Below are 16,461 nucleotides of genomic sequence, written 5' to 3'. Positions count from 1 at the left end.
GTTGTTGCTACAATGTTGACAGCCGGCTGCCTATAAAAGCAGGCCGGCTGAGCTGTTTGCCATTCAGTTCTGTCCAGCTTACAAATAAAGAGCTGCTCTGGAGAAATCGCTGCGTCGTCTGCTATGTTCGCCCACAACTTAACAAAGAGTGTTTTAATAATAATAATAATAATAATAATAATAATAATACATTTTTATTTATACCCCGCCCTTCCAGGTTCAGAAAACTGGGCTCAGGACGGCTAACAACAAATTTAAAACGCTTAATTGATGCAACAAAAAACAGCATAAAATACAGTATAAAACGTGAATAACAATAAATTCAGAATTCAAAAATCAATTTAAGGGGGGATCTATCCAATAAGCATTAGAAGATCACCAGGGTTAGCTGGCTAAATTAGTCCTATTTGGGCCAGCGAGGAGACCAGGGGGAAATTAGCTGTGGAATCCCAGAGCTGGTAATTTTCATAAAAAGGGGAAGGAGAAGGAAGGAAGGAAGGAAGGAAGGAAGGAAGGAAGGAAGGAAGGAAGGAAGGAAGGGGAATAAAAGATCAGGCTAAGTTCAAGTTGAAAGCCAGCGGAATAGCTCTGTCTTACAGGTCCTGCGGAAGTAAATTAAATCAAGGATTACACCCAAACTCTTAACTGAAGGCACTGGCACTAATAGGGCCCCTGCAAGAGAAGGAAGTTGGTCCCTCATCCCCATACCATCCCGACCCAGCCAGAGGACCTCTCTCTTCGAAGGATTTAGTTTCAATCAGCTCCCATTAAACCATCCAGCCACAACCTCCAAGCATCTGGTCAGTGTGTCCGGGGCCGAGTCGGTGTGGCCACCCATCAGCATGTTGGTAAAGGTATGGTGGCTGGGTAAACCCAGTCAGATGGACAAGAAATAATAATAATAATAATAATTGCATTTACGGTGGTACCTCAGTTTATGAACTTAATCCGTTCTGGAAGTCCGTTCTTAAACCGAGGTGCGCTTTCCCTAATGAGGCCTCCCACCGCCGCCTCCCTTCCACCGTTCGGCTGCCATTCGTAGACGGAGGTAAAGTTCGCAAACCGGGACACTACTTCTGGCTTTGCGGAGTTCATAAACCGAATAATTCGTAAACAGGGCTGTTCTTAAACCGAGGTACCACTGTATATATAAATCACCTCGAGGCAGTTGTTCAGGAGGTGATTAATAAGTTGATGGTAATTGCACAAAATGGCTGCCGCATCTAAAAGCAGCAAAAGACAGGAACCAAAATGGGACAGGCATGCTCCCCCTCATTTTGGCCCCTGTGGATTTCTGAGGAAGGTATTCATTGGGACTTTTTGCTAGTGCCATAGCTGCTGGTGGGCGCCCAAGCGCCTGTGGGCGCTGGGTTGTCATCCTCTGATCGTGTACGAGTGGAAGCTATTTTGCTGCCACAGGAACAAAAGGCGCCACTTTTTCCATGTCCATGATGCTTTTCCAGCCCTTCTGAAACTAACGATGGGTTCATAGTTTCCCCAGTGTGTCGCTAGCTCAATATGAAGCAGAAGCTAAAAAAAAAAAAAGGTTTCCTCACAAGAGATTTATTTTTAGCTGAGTCTCTCTTAAGAGAGTAGACTGAACAGGCCCGTGGATGAAGCCATCTTTCGTATTTTTCTCAGGCGCTAATGTTCTCACACTCAGCCACAAATTAGTTTCCTCTCGTGGCCCCGACTGCGTCATGTCCCGACAGAGTCTGCTTTCAGCACCCAATGCATTTTTCCTGTTTTGCTTCATCTCGTGCCTAATCACAAAATTGGAATTGCAATCGATAGGCACTGGCCTGCAACAGGGCCTTCTTGGTAGTAGTACCCCATTTGCGGAATGCCCTGTCTGGTGACCTACAACTGCCAGAGGGCTGTAATCGCCAACCCTTCTTCCCAGGGAATTCTGTGAATTGTAGCGCTGTGTGAGGGGGGATACAGGTCTCTCAGCACCCTTAACAAACTACAGTTCTCGGGAATCTTTGATGGAAGCCATGACCATATAAAGTGGTATAATTGTGAATGTGGCCACAGTGGTCAAGGGGCTGGAATCTTTTTCAGCCCAAGGGCCGCCTTCCTCTCAGGGCAACCTCCCAAGGGCCACATGCTAGTTGTGGGTGGGGCCAGAGGCAAGTGTGGGTGGAGCCATTCATATAAAACTTTGAACCACAGGCTAGTTGTGGTCTACACACTCGCCTACCCTTTTCCCTCAATCAGGCCAGCAAGAGGCAGGATCAGGGTTCAATGACACATTCCAGTCAGGCAAAAACACTCAGTAGGGCCAGTAAGGGATATGGCCATGGCGATGTGGTCTGGGGAGAGCCCCGAGAAGCCACATTTGGCCCCCGAACCTGAAGGTCTTTGCCCTTGACGTGTCAGGACAGGAGCCAGCGGAACTTCCTGCCTCATGGTCCCATCACCTCGAAACCTGGCTCGCTATTAGGATTCTGGCATAACGGATGTGCGAAAGGCAGGCCTCTCACTTCCACCAACCGACAGTTCGGACCACAAACCTGATGGGGCACTTTGAGGCGGTGACAGATGACTTCTGCCCTCTCTGTTCCTCCATTGCAACCTCTTGAGTGTGGTTTTTCTGCAGCGAGAACGGGAAATGAAGTCAGCGTTGTCCTCTCCTGCAAAGCAAGCCTGCAATGTCTCACTCAGGCTGGTGCGCTGAGAACTGGAAATCTTTCGTCGAGGACATGTTTCGCATTGGCGGCTTCCTGCGTGGCAGAAATTAAGAAATCAGTCCCTTCATCCTATGTGGCTTCCTCTCTTGCTTCCCTCCCACCCTCCCACCCACCGATCAGTCTCATCAGCCCAAGATTACGGAAGGAAGTTTACCATAAGCTTTAAGCGCATAGCACAGAACAGAAGGCGCAAGCAACAAGGAGAGGGCGCCCCTTTGGTGGCACCATGGATGAAGATGTCACTGAGATGCTGGAAGATTTTGTCTCAGGGCCGCTGGTCACCTGGGTGAGCATCTATGGAGGGGCAGTAGGTTTTGAGGAGGGGTGTTGCTCTTCTGGGTTGCCCTAAATAAGGGCCTTATATCTCTGGTTTTGAAGTCATCCTGAGCCCGGAAGTTTTGGCAATATGTTGCCTGACGCTGGTGGTCTGCTGGGTAATTTTATGGCAAGTTGGGCAGATCGACTATTTGTGTGTGTGATCGCCTATTTGGTTTTGTGTGTGTTTGTGTGTACATACAGGTGCACACACACACGCATAATTGGTACACACATACCGAGCAGAAAACACTTTGACCCTGGTTTCCAACTAGGTAAGATTTTGGGAAGCTTTATTACTGAACCCACCAAATATGAAGCTTCTTGTTGCAGTTAGGTAAACGTAGACTTGATAAATTGGGGTTATTTACATGGTAATCTGTATTGCTTCACTTCCTTTGAAATGTGGTAAGCCAGCTCAGCAGTGTTTGGGGGCCTGGCGGTTTGTTCTGCTGAACTGGACACTGAACTTATGAAAAACCTTCCAGCCGGATCACAGACCCTCCAAGTGTCCCTATTTTCCAGGGACAGTCCCAGATTTACAGAAGTTTTTGATTTGATCCTGGAATGTCTCACTTTTCCTTGGGATTTCCTTATTTTCAACGGACAAATGTTGGAGGGTGTGGACTTATGCGACGTCCAAGTCAAGGAGATAAGTAACTATACAAGAAGACATCTGAAGGCAGCTCTGTATATTGAAGTTTTTTTTCAATGTTTAATGTTTTATTATGTTTTTATATATGTTGGAAGCCACTCAGAGTGGCTGCAGCAACCCAGACAGATGGGGTATTATTATTACTGTATTATTATTATTATTATTATTATTATTTAGGACATCCCTATTTTCATCAGAGAAATGCTGGAGGGTATGAAAGTGTGGATTAGGTAGGTTCACTTATAAACGTGAACTGAATCAAATTTATCTTCTCCCTACAGGTGCGAACCTTGGAGACGCTGACTTACTCGAGATCTGACCAGCCCCCTTCTCCCCATAGGAAGAAGAGACACGAGGGAGCACAAGAATATTTCCTCAAACTGGTCAGTGGGGACACCCTCATCCATATCATGGAGATAATGTGAGTCTTAGTGTACTGTGCGGATCACTGGGGCACCTCCAGAGGGTCAGTATTTTCTGGGAGGGATTCAAGTGAGAGACAGTGTGGTGCAGTGGTTAGAGTAATAATAACTGGGAGACTAGAATTAAAACCACCCACTGGGTGACCTTGGGCCAGTCACTATCTCTTATCCTGACTTACCTCCCAATATTGTTGTGAGGATAAAATGGAGAGATGGAGAACCATACAGTGGTCCCTCGGGTTACAGACGCTTCAGGTTACAGACTCCGCTAACCCAGAAATAGTGCTTCAGGTTAAGAACTTTGCTTCAGGATGAGAACAGAAATTGTGCTCCGGCGGCACGGCAGCAGCAGGAGGCCCCATTAGCTAAAGTGGTGCTTCAGGTTAAGAACAGTTTCGGGTTAAGTACGGACCTCCGGAACGAATTAAGTACTTAACCCGAGGTACCACTGTATATGACACCTTGAGCTGCTCAGAGGAAAAGTGAAATATAAACATAATAGTAGCAGTAATGAAAAGCAGATACAGTACTGAGAAATTTAGGTTTGCACAATTTAATTCACAATGTTCTGATGTCCTGTAACAACATATATTTTATTTTTATTTTTATTTGTGTGTGTGTGTGAGAGAGAGAGGGGGGGGAGAGATGGGGAAATGTACTGTGGGATGGATTAATGCACATGCAAACGTTGCGCAAGCAAATCAGGATGACATCAGAATGAATGCTCATTGCTATATAACCTCTTTGTAAGCAAATCAGAACAAATGCATTTATATTACCGGTATATTATATTACATTACACTGTGTTTGAAGCTGCATTTACACGGGATTGCTCACACTGTTGTTCACAGGGTGGGGGCATGGATGTCTTCACCTGATATGCCACACATTCCCCACTGTTGTTACATAGTGTAGTTAAATGGAACCTCATATTCAGAGGCAGCATGGCACTGGATACCAGTGGTTGGGGGGGGGGCAAGCAGCAAAGTCTGGTCCCCCATTTTGTGACCTGCATCTGGATAGCCACTGACAGTACAGAACATCAGGCTTCATGGACTTAAGGGGAATCCTTAAATTATTATGAACTGAAAATTTGCCCAGGGAAGGAAACACTCTTTCCATTGCTTAGGTATTATTAAGTCAATAGCTTTCTTAAGTTATTTAACCACCACTACTGCTTTTCTTGTGTGTTTTTTTGGGTGGTTCCCAGAATTTATATCCCCTGCAACCCGGTAACTGTAGATAAAAGCTAATTATCAGATTAAATCCTGCTCAGACTATTTTTAAATTGAAGACATCAGGTTGTTTTGGATGCTTTTAATATTATTAATAAAAGGACATCAAAAATAAAAACTAAACATTCAGAAGTAATATGTCCATGGAACTGTATGCCAAAATTAATTCAGGAGTCTCCTTTTTGTTACAGCTGCAACCAACTGACCAGCCAACCAACCCTAATTAGGGATGGAAATTTGACTCCCTGCACATTTAATGTTGAATCTATCAAATCTACTCTCCAAAACAATATGCAAACCAAAATGAGGGAAAAATTGTATCAAAATGCTGATGAATTTTCCTGAGGATTTCTTTTAAAAAAACAAACATTTGCAAATTGCTGCAAAATGTGGAGAACTAAATTTAAGATTCAAAAAATGAGAAACTGGGGGAACCAACATTGACAGAAGCTTCCATCCCAATCTCAAATATAGTTGTGGTTCATTTCAATGTGCTTGAAGCATGTTAATTTGCAAATACAGTGGTACCTCAGGTTAAGTACTTAATTCGTTCCGGAGGTCCGTTCTTAACCTGAAACTTAATCTGAAGCACCACTTTAGCTAATGGGGCCTCCTGCTGCTGCCGCGCCGCCAGAGCACGATTTCTGTTCTCATCCTGAAGCAAAGTTCTTAACCCGAGGTAATATTTCTGGGTTAGCGGAGTCTGTAACCTGAAGCGTCTGTAACCTGAAGCGTATGTAACCCAAGGTACCATTGTAGAGATATTTCCAATGCATTCAATTAAGGAAAATCAATAAAAAGGGAGGGGGGGAATCGTATGAATCATTCAGGATTCAGCTGTATATTTCATGCTCAAATCAAAGCTGAAAGGGCAGAAGCAAGCAAACGAAAAGAGTCTGGCTTCACTGGCCAGAAACCAATTACAGTACATTTTCTGCTGTTGTGGCATAACAGGAATTTCTTTTTCAGCATTTCAGTGTTTTGCAGGGAACATTTTTCTAGCAAACAATCCTCTGCTAAGGAACACGGATATTAATGTCAGCAGGAAAGTTCAGCTTGTACAGCTGTGTTTTTGCAGGATGCTCTCAAGGGAACAGAATCAAAGATAAACTTTTGGGACCTCTGCTGGCACGTAGCGAGTTAACAGTGGCGCAGTGCATGGCGGGTAAATGGGCGGGTTTATGCAGATTTAGCACCAATGGCCATCAGAGCAACCAGGTAGACGGCTGAGAAATTGACAAGATCGACAAAATCCACTATTTTTGAGATTAAACTGTCCATCAAGAGGCTGCTTTGATGGACAACAGAAGCAGAAACGTTGTCCGAGATTATTTTGTGGAATTGGAAACGGTGCTGAGTCCAATGGGGCAGTGAGCGCTTTGAAACACCAGGTACCCACCGACAACTGAAAAGTCATCGGGAAAGGAGACCTGAGTAATTTTTGTTTCCTTGGGTATCGCTTCTCGGCCTTTTGGCTAAGATCAAGTGTAGTATCTGTTCTTATCAGTTTAATATCTGATATGTCCTCTATTTGAGGACTATATATTAAATGGATTTTTGGAATTGGGAGATGGAATAGGGGCTTGCTCCGTCCACTCCATGCATCGACCTGGTATTGCAGTACCTCCAGGAACGGTGCACCTCCCTCTGGGAGGAACATTGCTGGTGCAAAAAATAGATGAGAGCTTGTAGTGTGTTTCACATATTGGCTTTTTCCACGAGAGAAACAAGCCTTAGCAAAAAAAAATTGTATGGAAAGTGATTTGATTCCACTTTCATTTACTGGAAAACATTTATTAGATACAGTATAGGGAAAATAATTATGTGCAGCTGAAATCACTGACAGCATTAGGATAAATTCAACAGTGTAAATAGGTTTTGATGGATGTAATAATGGAAAACTGATTGGCATAATTTTTGTCAACTATGCAGGGGTATAATATATGTAAAATGAACCATGGAAAGAGAAGAAGGGAACTCAATGATATCTTAACTATGTAAAATGCTTATCTGAAATTGTAAAACAGAAAATTTAATAAAAATCATATTAAATAATAAAAAAACAAAACTTTAATTTATCAAATATGCTCTTTCCAAAACAACAGGAAAACTGAAACACAACCACTTTCAAAATTCACCACTTATACAAAATGTTCTCTGCAGCTCTTCTGACCTAACAACGTTTACAAAAATGCCTTTATTTGGGGAAAGCATCCATGAAAATGAACACACAGGTGAAAATGACACCTTATATCAGGAGAATTTGCTTGCAAAGATGTACGCTGGTCCAAACTGCATCCAAAACCTCTGCATCAGCCTGGGATTGCACCTCCCCTCTGGCGGAGAATACTTTTGGTTGAGAATAACAAATGAAACAAGTAGCATAATGTTCTGCTTTGGAATGTTTTATTTACAAATCCTAACCCGCCGGGCTCTGTTTCCAAAATGTTGCAACTGCCTCTTCTCACACTCCACTGCACTTCTACTGCTCATCTATCATCTATCTATCTATCTATCTATCTATCTATCTATCTATCTATCATTTGTTGTGATTCTGCAACCCATGGTTAGCCCTGTGAGGCGTACACTACAGTTCCCATTATATGTTAGAGATCCCAGGATCATCCTGGTAGAATTACAGTTCCCCAAATCTATTGTGGAGAGAGATAACTTGCTGAACTGTTGTAAATAAAAATTGCCCTTTTCCCTTATGGGGTATCCAAGAGCCCATATAGAGTCCTTACATAGGTTCCCTATTGGTAGGAGAAAATAACAGAGGCCAACCAGAGATTATTGAGAAGCAAAGCAGCTAGTAAGCTTGATCTTTATTGATCTGTTGCAACAGGGCGCTCCCCTCACATGCAGGAAAGGAGGAGGACCCAGAAAAATGCTGTGCAAGGGCTTATAAAGACTTTTGAAATTCCCCTCCTGTAGATCAAGGCCACCCCCAGAAACATCATACATACATCACAGAAGGGGTGTAACCTAAGACTACCCCTCAGATACATCATACCTATATCACAGAAATTTAAATGTTGTTTTTCTCTTGTCCTTGTTTATCTCCTGTCTGGCAGGTTACTTGATTGGATTTCCTGAGTAGCCTGGCCAGTCTTTTGTAATGATAAATACTTGGTTCCTGGGCCAGGTCACAGGCTCACACCCTATTCAAACATAGACTTACCCTTAAGACAGGATTTGTGAAGGAAAAGACAATGGGGAGGCTTTTCCAGTTTGACCTTGCAGAGAAAACATTTGCTCAGTTTAGGAATCAAAATGGTTCCAGGTTGGTCTTCCTGTGCTGATCTATGTATGTGCTTGGTTGGTACACTTATGAACATTACCATATATCTAAGACCATGAAATTCCTATCACAGAACCAGTCTGCTGTATAACTGTTCCCTGTTTAAACTTGGCTAGGCCAGTAGGGACACGGGTGGCGCTGTGGGTAAAACCTCAGCGCCTAGGACCTGCCGATCGTATGGTCGGCGGTTCGAATCCCCACGGCGGGGTGCGCTCCCGTCGTTCGGTCCCAGCACCTGCCAACCTAGCAGTTCGAAAGCACCTCCGGGTGCAAGTAGATAAATAGGGACCGCTTACCAGCGGGAAGGTAAACGGCGTTCCGTGTGCTGCGCTGGCTCGCCAGATGCAGCTTGTCACGCTGGCCACGTGACCCGGAAGTGTCTGCGGACAGCGCTGGCGCCCGGCCTATAGAGTGAGATGAGTGCACAACCCTAGAGTCTGGCAAGACTGGCCCGTAGGGGCAGGGGTACCTTTACCTTTACCTTTAGGCCAGTAAAACGATTGTATATTTTCTCAGTTGCTGGTAGAGAGATAAATCTTTGGGGACAGGATTTCCCTCCACTCATTCTTACCTTTCCTAGAGACCTGATTCCTGGGGGAGCGCAACCTCCGTGGAGTGAGCAAAACGACAAGGCACACAGCTTGCAAATGCTCCAGGGCCTTCTGCAGCGGCTGCGCAGGTTCTACCAGGTGACTAGGATTTAACACACTTTGGATCTTAACCCATGGCTTCTGCTCTGGTGTCTACACACGTTCCTGACACAACCCATCTGCAAAACCAACCAACCACCAGGATGAGAAAATATGGATTTAGCACAACTTGGGCTTTCCCGGCTGAATTGTGGCTCAGCCAGGACTACACTGATGTAAATCCCACACCCCAGCTGAGCCAGATATATGCCACTGTACGTCCTTCGACCCGATTTAGCCAGGGCTAAACTGGTGTAATTTGATGACATATTCATACCATACATTTAAAGTGCTATGAAACCACCTTAAACATCCATGGCTTCTCCCAAAGAACTATGGGAGCTGTGATTTCTTCCTGTGCTGATCTATGTATGTGCTTGGTTGGTACACTTATGAGCATTACCATATATCTAAGACCTCAAAATTCCTATTACAACAACATTGTCTGTTATTATTCTCCCCTTCCATGCTCTTTCTCTCTTCTTTTCCCCAGAACGATTTGCAACAACTGATTCTTTCATTGCCTCCTAATTTACATCTTCTGGCCCAAGATCCTCTCACAGGTAGGCCTATTGGGAGAAAAAATGTGATGCTGAAACCACCAAAACAGATGGATCCGAACTTTCCTGTTCAGGGAAGCTTTTAACGGTTGATCTTTTATTGTGTTTTTTAAGAAACATTTAGTTGGGAATAAATGGGATTTAGAATATTAAGGAATGTGAATAAGATGGGCTATAATTGGAAATTGTTTTAGTTTAATAATGATATTGGAAAGCTGTTACTTTCAACTCCAAGGAAACTCAGAAGGGAGGGACTAGGGGTAGTCAACCAAGATGTTTAAAAGGTTGGATTTGTAAAGAATTAAGTTTGTTATTGTTTATCTGTTTATTGTTCCTTTTTCCCCCCTTTCATTCATTTATGTATTTTTTTTGTGTGTGTCATTCTGCTTTGTGGTTTTTGTTATTATTGTGGAAAATCTAATAAATTTTTATACATATATAAAAAAGAAATATTTTGTTGGGAGCTGCCCAAAGTGGCTGGCGCAACCCAGTCAGATGTGCGGCATATAAATAAAATACAGTGGTACCTTGGTTTAAGAACAGTCTGGTTTAAGAACAGCCTGGTTTAAGAACAATTTTGTTTACAAACTCTGCAAAACCAGAAATAGTGTCTTGGTTTGAGAACTTTACCTCGGTCTAAGAACAGAAGAAGGGCACCGGCGGTGGGAGGCCTCATTAGGGAAAGCGCACCTCAGTTTAAGAACGGTTTTGGTTTAAGAACAGACTTCCAGAACGGATTAAGATTGTAAACTGAGGTACCACTGTAAAAACAATACTTGTTGTTGTTTCTGTGGAATCCTGCCTGATCTCCTTTTTACCAAATACGACCCATGCCATCAGAAGGCTTCCCTCAAGCTTTGTGCTCCTTCAAATCTGGCGAGAAAAATCCTTGCAAGCCGCAACCCCAGTTGGGATAAAATTTGGCTTTGAAACTTGGACCTCGTAGACCAGGCATGGGGGTGCATTTGCCTTCAAATATCACATTAACACTTTCTCCCCTTTTTCCTGCAATGGTGTGATCCAGCACAGGCTGTTGGGGAGATGAAGAAGTTGTTGCTACTGTTGCTTGGGAGTGCTGTCCAGGTACTGTGGAGTGTGGAATGGGTGGGCGGGGGGTGCAAATTTGGCTGCTGGAGGGTTTGGAGGGTGGTGACAAGGGAAAGGGGCCTTTTTGGTTGTGGCTCCTGTAATCTGTCTGTGGAATGCTATCCCCAGGGAGACCCACCTGACCCTGTCATGAATATCCTTTTCAGCATCAGGTAAAAGTGTAGCTCTTCTCCCAGGCATTTGGCAGATGCTGTTAACTGCTCTGTTGCTGATGACTTTTTCGGCTGTTGCTTGGTCTGTTTTATGGGTTTGGTAATGATCTTATTGCATTATTGTCTGTTTTTATGCTGTGCCTTTTGTAAGTTGCTTAGATTCCCCCCCCCTTTTGTATTAAGCGAGTCACAACTAAAATAAAAATAAAGCAAATGGATTCCCCCAAATTAATATCCTGCCTCGTAACCTAGATTACCCCCCAATTCAGTATCCTCCCCAAATTCATTACCTACCCAGAAATACTCAAGGCACTTTGGAAAATATTTGGGGGACTCGGCCCACTGGACCTCCACCCGTTACTAACACTTTTGACCCTCAGCAAGAAATAAAACACTCAGGGTTCCCTGGAGCGAGGGGAAATTACCTACTGAACTGATTTTATGTCCAGAGCGAGTGTGTGTTTGGTCACATCCACACTACACGTTTATCTAAAACATATACCAATAACTTTCCCCAAAGAATCCTGGGTACTGTAGTTTACCCCTCACAGAACCCCTCTTAACAAATTACTGTTCCCAGGATCCTTTAGGAAGCCATGTGCTTTGAATGTATGGTGTGGGGGTGTGACCTAAGTGTGTCTGAGGCATTTTACCAGAGGTGGTTTTAGGGTAACACAAATAGTGCGGTTGCACTGGGCACTGCCCTGCAGGGGGTGCCAAAACATGCTGTAGAACGGAAGCGTGAGAGGCAGGGGGCACAGAAATTTGAGAGCCCCAAGTCTGCCACTGGTTGCACACACTTTAAAGCACATTCAAAGCACTCCGTGCGCCCCCCCCCCCCCGGACACTGTCATTTATCCCTCACAGAGCTACAGTTCCCAGCACCCTTTAACAAACTACAGTTCCCAGGGCATTCTTTTGGTGGGGAAGCCATGTGATTTAAATGTGTAAGAGAACCTGATCGCCCTCCTTGAACATCCCAACAGTGTGAAAGGCGAGACGAGATCATTGGCCTAATCCAGACCCTCGACATCAGCACCCAGGCTGCCCTGGCTTCTTTCATCCAAGAGGTAAGGCTGGGCCTGGGTTTTGAGGCACTTCAAGCCTTGTGTGAATAGGGCAGATCCCCAGGCAAAATGGAAGGAATGTTGTGAGGAGAACTTGTCAGGTAAGCACTGGCTATATGTATACACCCATTGGTTGAAACGCAGTGAGTGAGGTTGTCACCATTCCCTCCTTCACCGCTGTTATGTATTCAGTGGTCTGTGTTTGCCTGAGCTTGAGTCTGGACTAAGGATTCTGAGCTCCTGTGTTCTCATTCAATACATGATGTCCAATCCCATAACATTTCAGGATTTGGGCCTCTGCCATTGGCCCTTGAACTCTGAGTCGTGATTTGCAGCTTGGAAGTTTAGACAGCCAGTCACGTTGGAGTGGGAGTGGCCCAGGCTTTCAGGAATGTATATAAGCAGTTGCTTTGCCCGATTCCCAGTTATGTAGTTCAAGAAAGGTTCATGCTGTTCTTGCTGTGTCTTGCCTCGTGAGAATCCACCTATACTTCAGCTGTCCTGCTGCATTTCAAGTTGATTTTTTTACACCAGCAACAGGACAGGGATTTATTCACCAGATGCCTATAACCTTATTTAGTTTATCCCCTGAGGCATAAGAGGTTAGTGCCACAGCTTGTTCTCATGCACAACGTCCTTTCCTTCCCAGGTGATCCAGGAACCCAAGAACATGGTGAGGCTGCAGTGGAAGGAACTGGGACCCTCCGAAACAGAACAGTTGCTCCAAAACGTGGTGTCTCGGATTCAAGAGCTGGTGCACGAGCGAGACGCAGGCTTGGAGGTGAGGGATGCAAAGGGCTGTGTGTGGTTCTAATTCCCACCCTCTTCTCAAAGTGCTGGCTTTTCAGAGAAACATGGCACCTGAGCCCAGAGATGCTCTGAGATCTGTTTCAGCATCATGACACCCTGAATCTAGCCATGATTGGGGGCACACCCCTCTCTAACTTCCATCCACTCATGCAGAAGGCACGATCAGAGTTCAAGGACACATTCCAGCCAGGCAAAAACACTCAGGGAGTGATGTTGATTGGGGAGAGTCCCAAGGGCCTGATGAACAGGCCTGGAGGGCCACATTTGCCTGCCACACTCTACCCACATGGATTCATCCTTTGTCTCCCTCTACAGAAATTGTGGGAACTGCAGCAAGAACAGGAACGCCCCCTAGTCACCCCCCTGGAGGGCCACCGTCAACATCTTGGGGTGCAGCTTGCTGAATCTCGGGCCCAGGTGCGGCGTCTGCAGCACGAGCTGTGAGTGGAAGTGGGGCAGACATCTAAAAAAAATCAAGCATGGGGGTGGGCATCTGTGGGGCATAAAAAACAATGGGGGCCACAGCAGTTCTAGAGAAGAAAGGGGGGGGTGGATTTTATTCTCCCACTTCAATTTCCCCACCTAACTCTGCAAGGGCATCAACAGAACGCTTTTATCTCCTATGAACATTTTGGGGTATCTGATGTAAGTTCCAAACAATGTTTCCTTTTTTTGAAAAAATATGGCTGACTCCTATTTCTATACTGGGGGCACAGCGTTTAGTTGATTACTCTGAGCTCCTTCCAGACGTCTATCAATTCAGTTCTGCATTTATGATGATTTGTGGTCATGGTGGTATTGGAGCAGTAATACGCAATCCAGCTCATTAACTCACCCAAAAATCTGACATATGGTTTTCCTCTTAGAGCGTTTGCAAAATAAAAACTCACATTTTTATTTATTAATAAATAAAACAAAACTGTGCTGTTTTCCCACCCCCAGGGAAGAGAAGATGGAGGAGCTGTTAGATCAAGAGGATGAACGGAAGGATTTGGAGGGGCAGCTTCAAAAGATGCGGCAGGAGGTACTGCTAAAAAAGCCACGCAGAAGGCTGGAGTTGTCCTGGCACTGAGGAGCTGAAGGTGCACACTCTGGCCTATGCTATTGGCCACAGAATCAAGGGCCACTGGGAGGCTGCACCCCCAGAAAGAGCTTCATGGCAAGGGGGGAGAGCAGCCTGGCCCCATCCAACATCCAGTCCAGAACAACTGCAGGAAGCCGGAATTTTGTAATTAAGAACTGGTGCCTGGGTTTGATTTTCCTCCTCCTCCCTCCCCTCCCCTTTTCCTTGTGTGTCGTGTCTTTTAGATCACAAGCTTGAAAACTGCTGATTATTGGTCACTGCAAGCCACTTCAAAGAACCGCCCCGCCTTTCCCTGCTGCACAGAGGGTTATAAATACTTTCAGTAAATAACTTCCTGCCTTTCCAAAACCACATCCTTCCAAGGTGGCTTGCATCGAAAGACATTATTACGCTTGTAGTAAATGATACCAAAATATAACAGGTCACTGGGGTCCTTCACACTGGGCAGCTGGTGGGAGATGTGAAGGGGGCAACTCAGCTGGGGGGCCTTGTGATAGTGGGATCCTTCCCTCAGGGCAGCTGGTGATAGCTGGCCTTGTGATGGGAAGGGCAGTGGAAAAAGCCCAGCAGGAGTAACCCCTGGTACCGCCTTCCCCTTGTTTTAAAAAACAAAAGCTGACCATTTAGCGACCAGGCCTGGAAAAGTTGGCAACCTTATTGAGGGCAGGACGAGTGGAGAGCACTGGGCACATATGTAATGTTGAAGAAAGCGCTGTGAGCACCAGTCACAAAATGGCTGTTGTGGGGGCATGGTGCATCATAACGTAAAAAGGCTGCTGTGGGGGCATGGCATAATGACTGCCCCCAGTGGCGTAGCATGGGGGGTGCAGGGGGAGCCGGCCGCACCAGGCACAACATCTGGGTGTTAGGGTTAGGGGGCGCAAATCCACGGGTTAGGGGGCGCAAATTACTTGCCTTGCCCCGGGTGCTGACAACCCACGCTACGACACTGACTGCCCCATCTTAACGTACCCACCAAGCGTCCTGGAAAAAATGGGACATCCTGTTTTTTCGCACAAGATCGCAGTGGCCATTTTGGGTGCTGCAATTTTGCTCACTCCCGGGCTACGAAAAAGCGCTTTTGGGGGGCAAGATTGTGACATGGGAAAAGTTGGATGGTATGTCTTACAGGACAGAAAAAAGAGGGTGAGGAGAACAAAATGGTGTAAGCATGCTCCTCCATCGGCTGCCCCATCGATGGTAGAAAAGGCACCTGCATCTGCCACCACCACTTGTAGAGAAGCTTTCTTTGCACCTCTCTTCAGAATGGAGAGGAGGGTGGAGGATCCAGGCCTGGTGTCCAATGAAATGTGGGCATGCTTAAGGGGACGTGTTCAATGGAGAGGCTGAGTCAGTGCAAACTGAGCAGGAAGAATATGTATTGTGGATTTTTAAGGGGATATTTGGTGAGACGTTTTGTGGGTGCCATAGGAGGTACTGGCAGGCACACTGGCAGCTGTGGGTGCCACATAGACAACCCACAGCCTAGAATAGACCTGAGGGGACCATCCCCTTCCCCAGCCCTCTCCCTGCGAGGCTGCAGCTCTGGCAGGGACAAAATAGCATTTCTTGGGATCCTGAGTCCAAGCAACCCCAGGTGACTTATCCATACACCTTTGCCTCCTTGTGCCTAATTCACCTGCCACTCACCATGCCACTTATTTCTAACTTCTTCTCCTGCTTTCACCAGAACCGGGCACTGGTAGGCGAGGCCCGCCTGGCTGGGCTGTACCGGGATGAGCTGGACGCCTTGCGAGAGAAGGCCTTGCGGACAGAGCGGCTTCAGGTGGAGCTGGCAGCCCTGAGAGAGCGGCTGCCTGCCTTGGAGCAGTGCCGTGCCCAGCTGAAGGTAAGGTTGACAACTGGCCACTGATCAGTTATCAAAGGGGAGTGTGTGTGTGTCCTTTCAGCCACACTTACACCACACATTTAAATCACTACAGTGCCACTTTCAACATGGCTTCCCCCAAAGAATTCTGGGAAGTGTAGTTTGTTAAGGGTGTGGAGAATTGGTAGGCAATCCCCTGTTCCCCTCGTGGAATGACAATTCCCAGAGTTTCCCAGGAAGAGGGACTATGCATGTGCATAGAAACTAACCTACTCAGTGCTCTGACCACTTAACCTTTGGCCCCAAAAAGTTGCCCCAAAGAGGTTGCAGCCCTGATGCTGAACAAATTCCTCACCACTGCCCAGGAGTAAAGCTCTGCCAAGGGCATTGTGGGTATTTAAAATGGTGGCTCCCAGACTCTCACTGGGAGCTGCCTGGAGCTTTATTGTCGCTTGCCCCTGCCAGCTAAGTCAACCTGAGTGGCATGGGCGGCGGGGGGAGGCACTGACACAGGGCGGAAGAAGGGTCCTCAAACCTGGTTGT

At 45.9% G+C, this 16,461-nt stretch overlaps 1 protein-coding gene and 1 long non-coding RNA gene across 4 annotated transcripts in view; one reads left to right on the top strand and one right to left on the bottom strand.

The window, feature by feature from the left end:
• The first annotated feature begins 2,807 nt into the window (after positions 1-2,807).
• The window catches only part of CCDC88B (coiled-coil domain containing 88B), a 31,794-nt gene continuing 18,140 nt past the window's right edge, over positions 2,808-16,461 (top strand). For 2 of the 3 annotated variants that reach the window (XM_081891310.1, XM_081891309.1), the window contains exons 1-10: positions 2,808-2,979; positions 3,945-4,084; positions 9,202-9,310; positions 9,804-9,873; positions 10,895-10,953; positions 12,116-12,199; positions 12,846-12,977; positions 13,322-13,446; positions 13,949-14,030; positions 15,781-15,939. In XM_081891310.1, coding sequence (XP_081747436.1) covers positions 2,920-2,979; positions 3,945-4,084; positions 9,202-9,310; positions 9,804-9,873; positions 10,895-10,953; positions 12,116-12,199; positions 12,846-12,977; positions 13,322-13,446; positions 13,949-14,030; positions 15,781-15,939 — 1,020 coding nt within the window. In that variant the 5' untranslated portion in view covers positions 2,808-2,919. Of the gene's footprint in view, positions 2,980-3,944; positions 4,085-9,201; positions 9,311-9,803; positions 9,874-10,894; positions 10,954-12,115; positions 12,200-12,845; positions 12,978-13,319; positions 13,447-13,948; positions 14,031-15,780; positions 15,940-16,461 lie in introns of those variants that run through there. The other variant, XM_081891311.1, reaches the window with a different exon arrangement.
• LOC309358817 lies at positions 8,111-8,700 on the bottom strand. Its single transcript, XR_014163636.1, has 2 exons — positions 8,481-8,700; positions 8,111-8,448 (listed from the first exon to the last, which is right to left on the bottom strand). It is a non-coding gene; the product is annotated as an uncharacterized lncRNA (long non-coding RNA).

Source organism: Podarcis melisellensis (assembly GCF_964234715.1).
Source record: "Podarcis melisellensis genome assembly, chromosome: 16".
NCBI classification, from domain to species: Eukaryota; Metazoa; Chordata; class Lepidosauria; order Squamata; family Lacertidae; genus Podarcis; species Podarcis melisellensis.
This window is presented reverse-complemented; position numbering and strand designations above follow the sequence as displayed.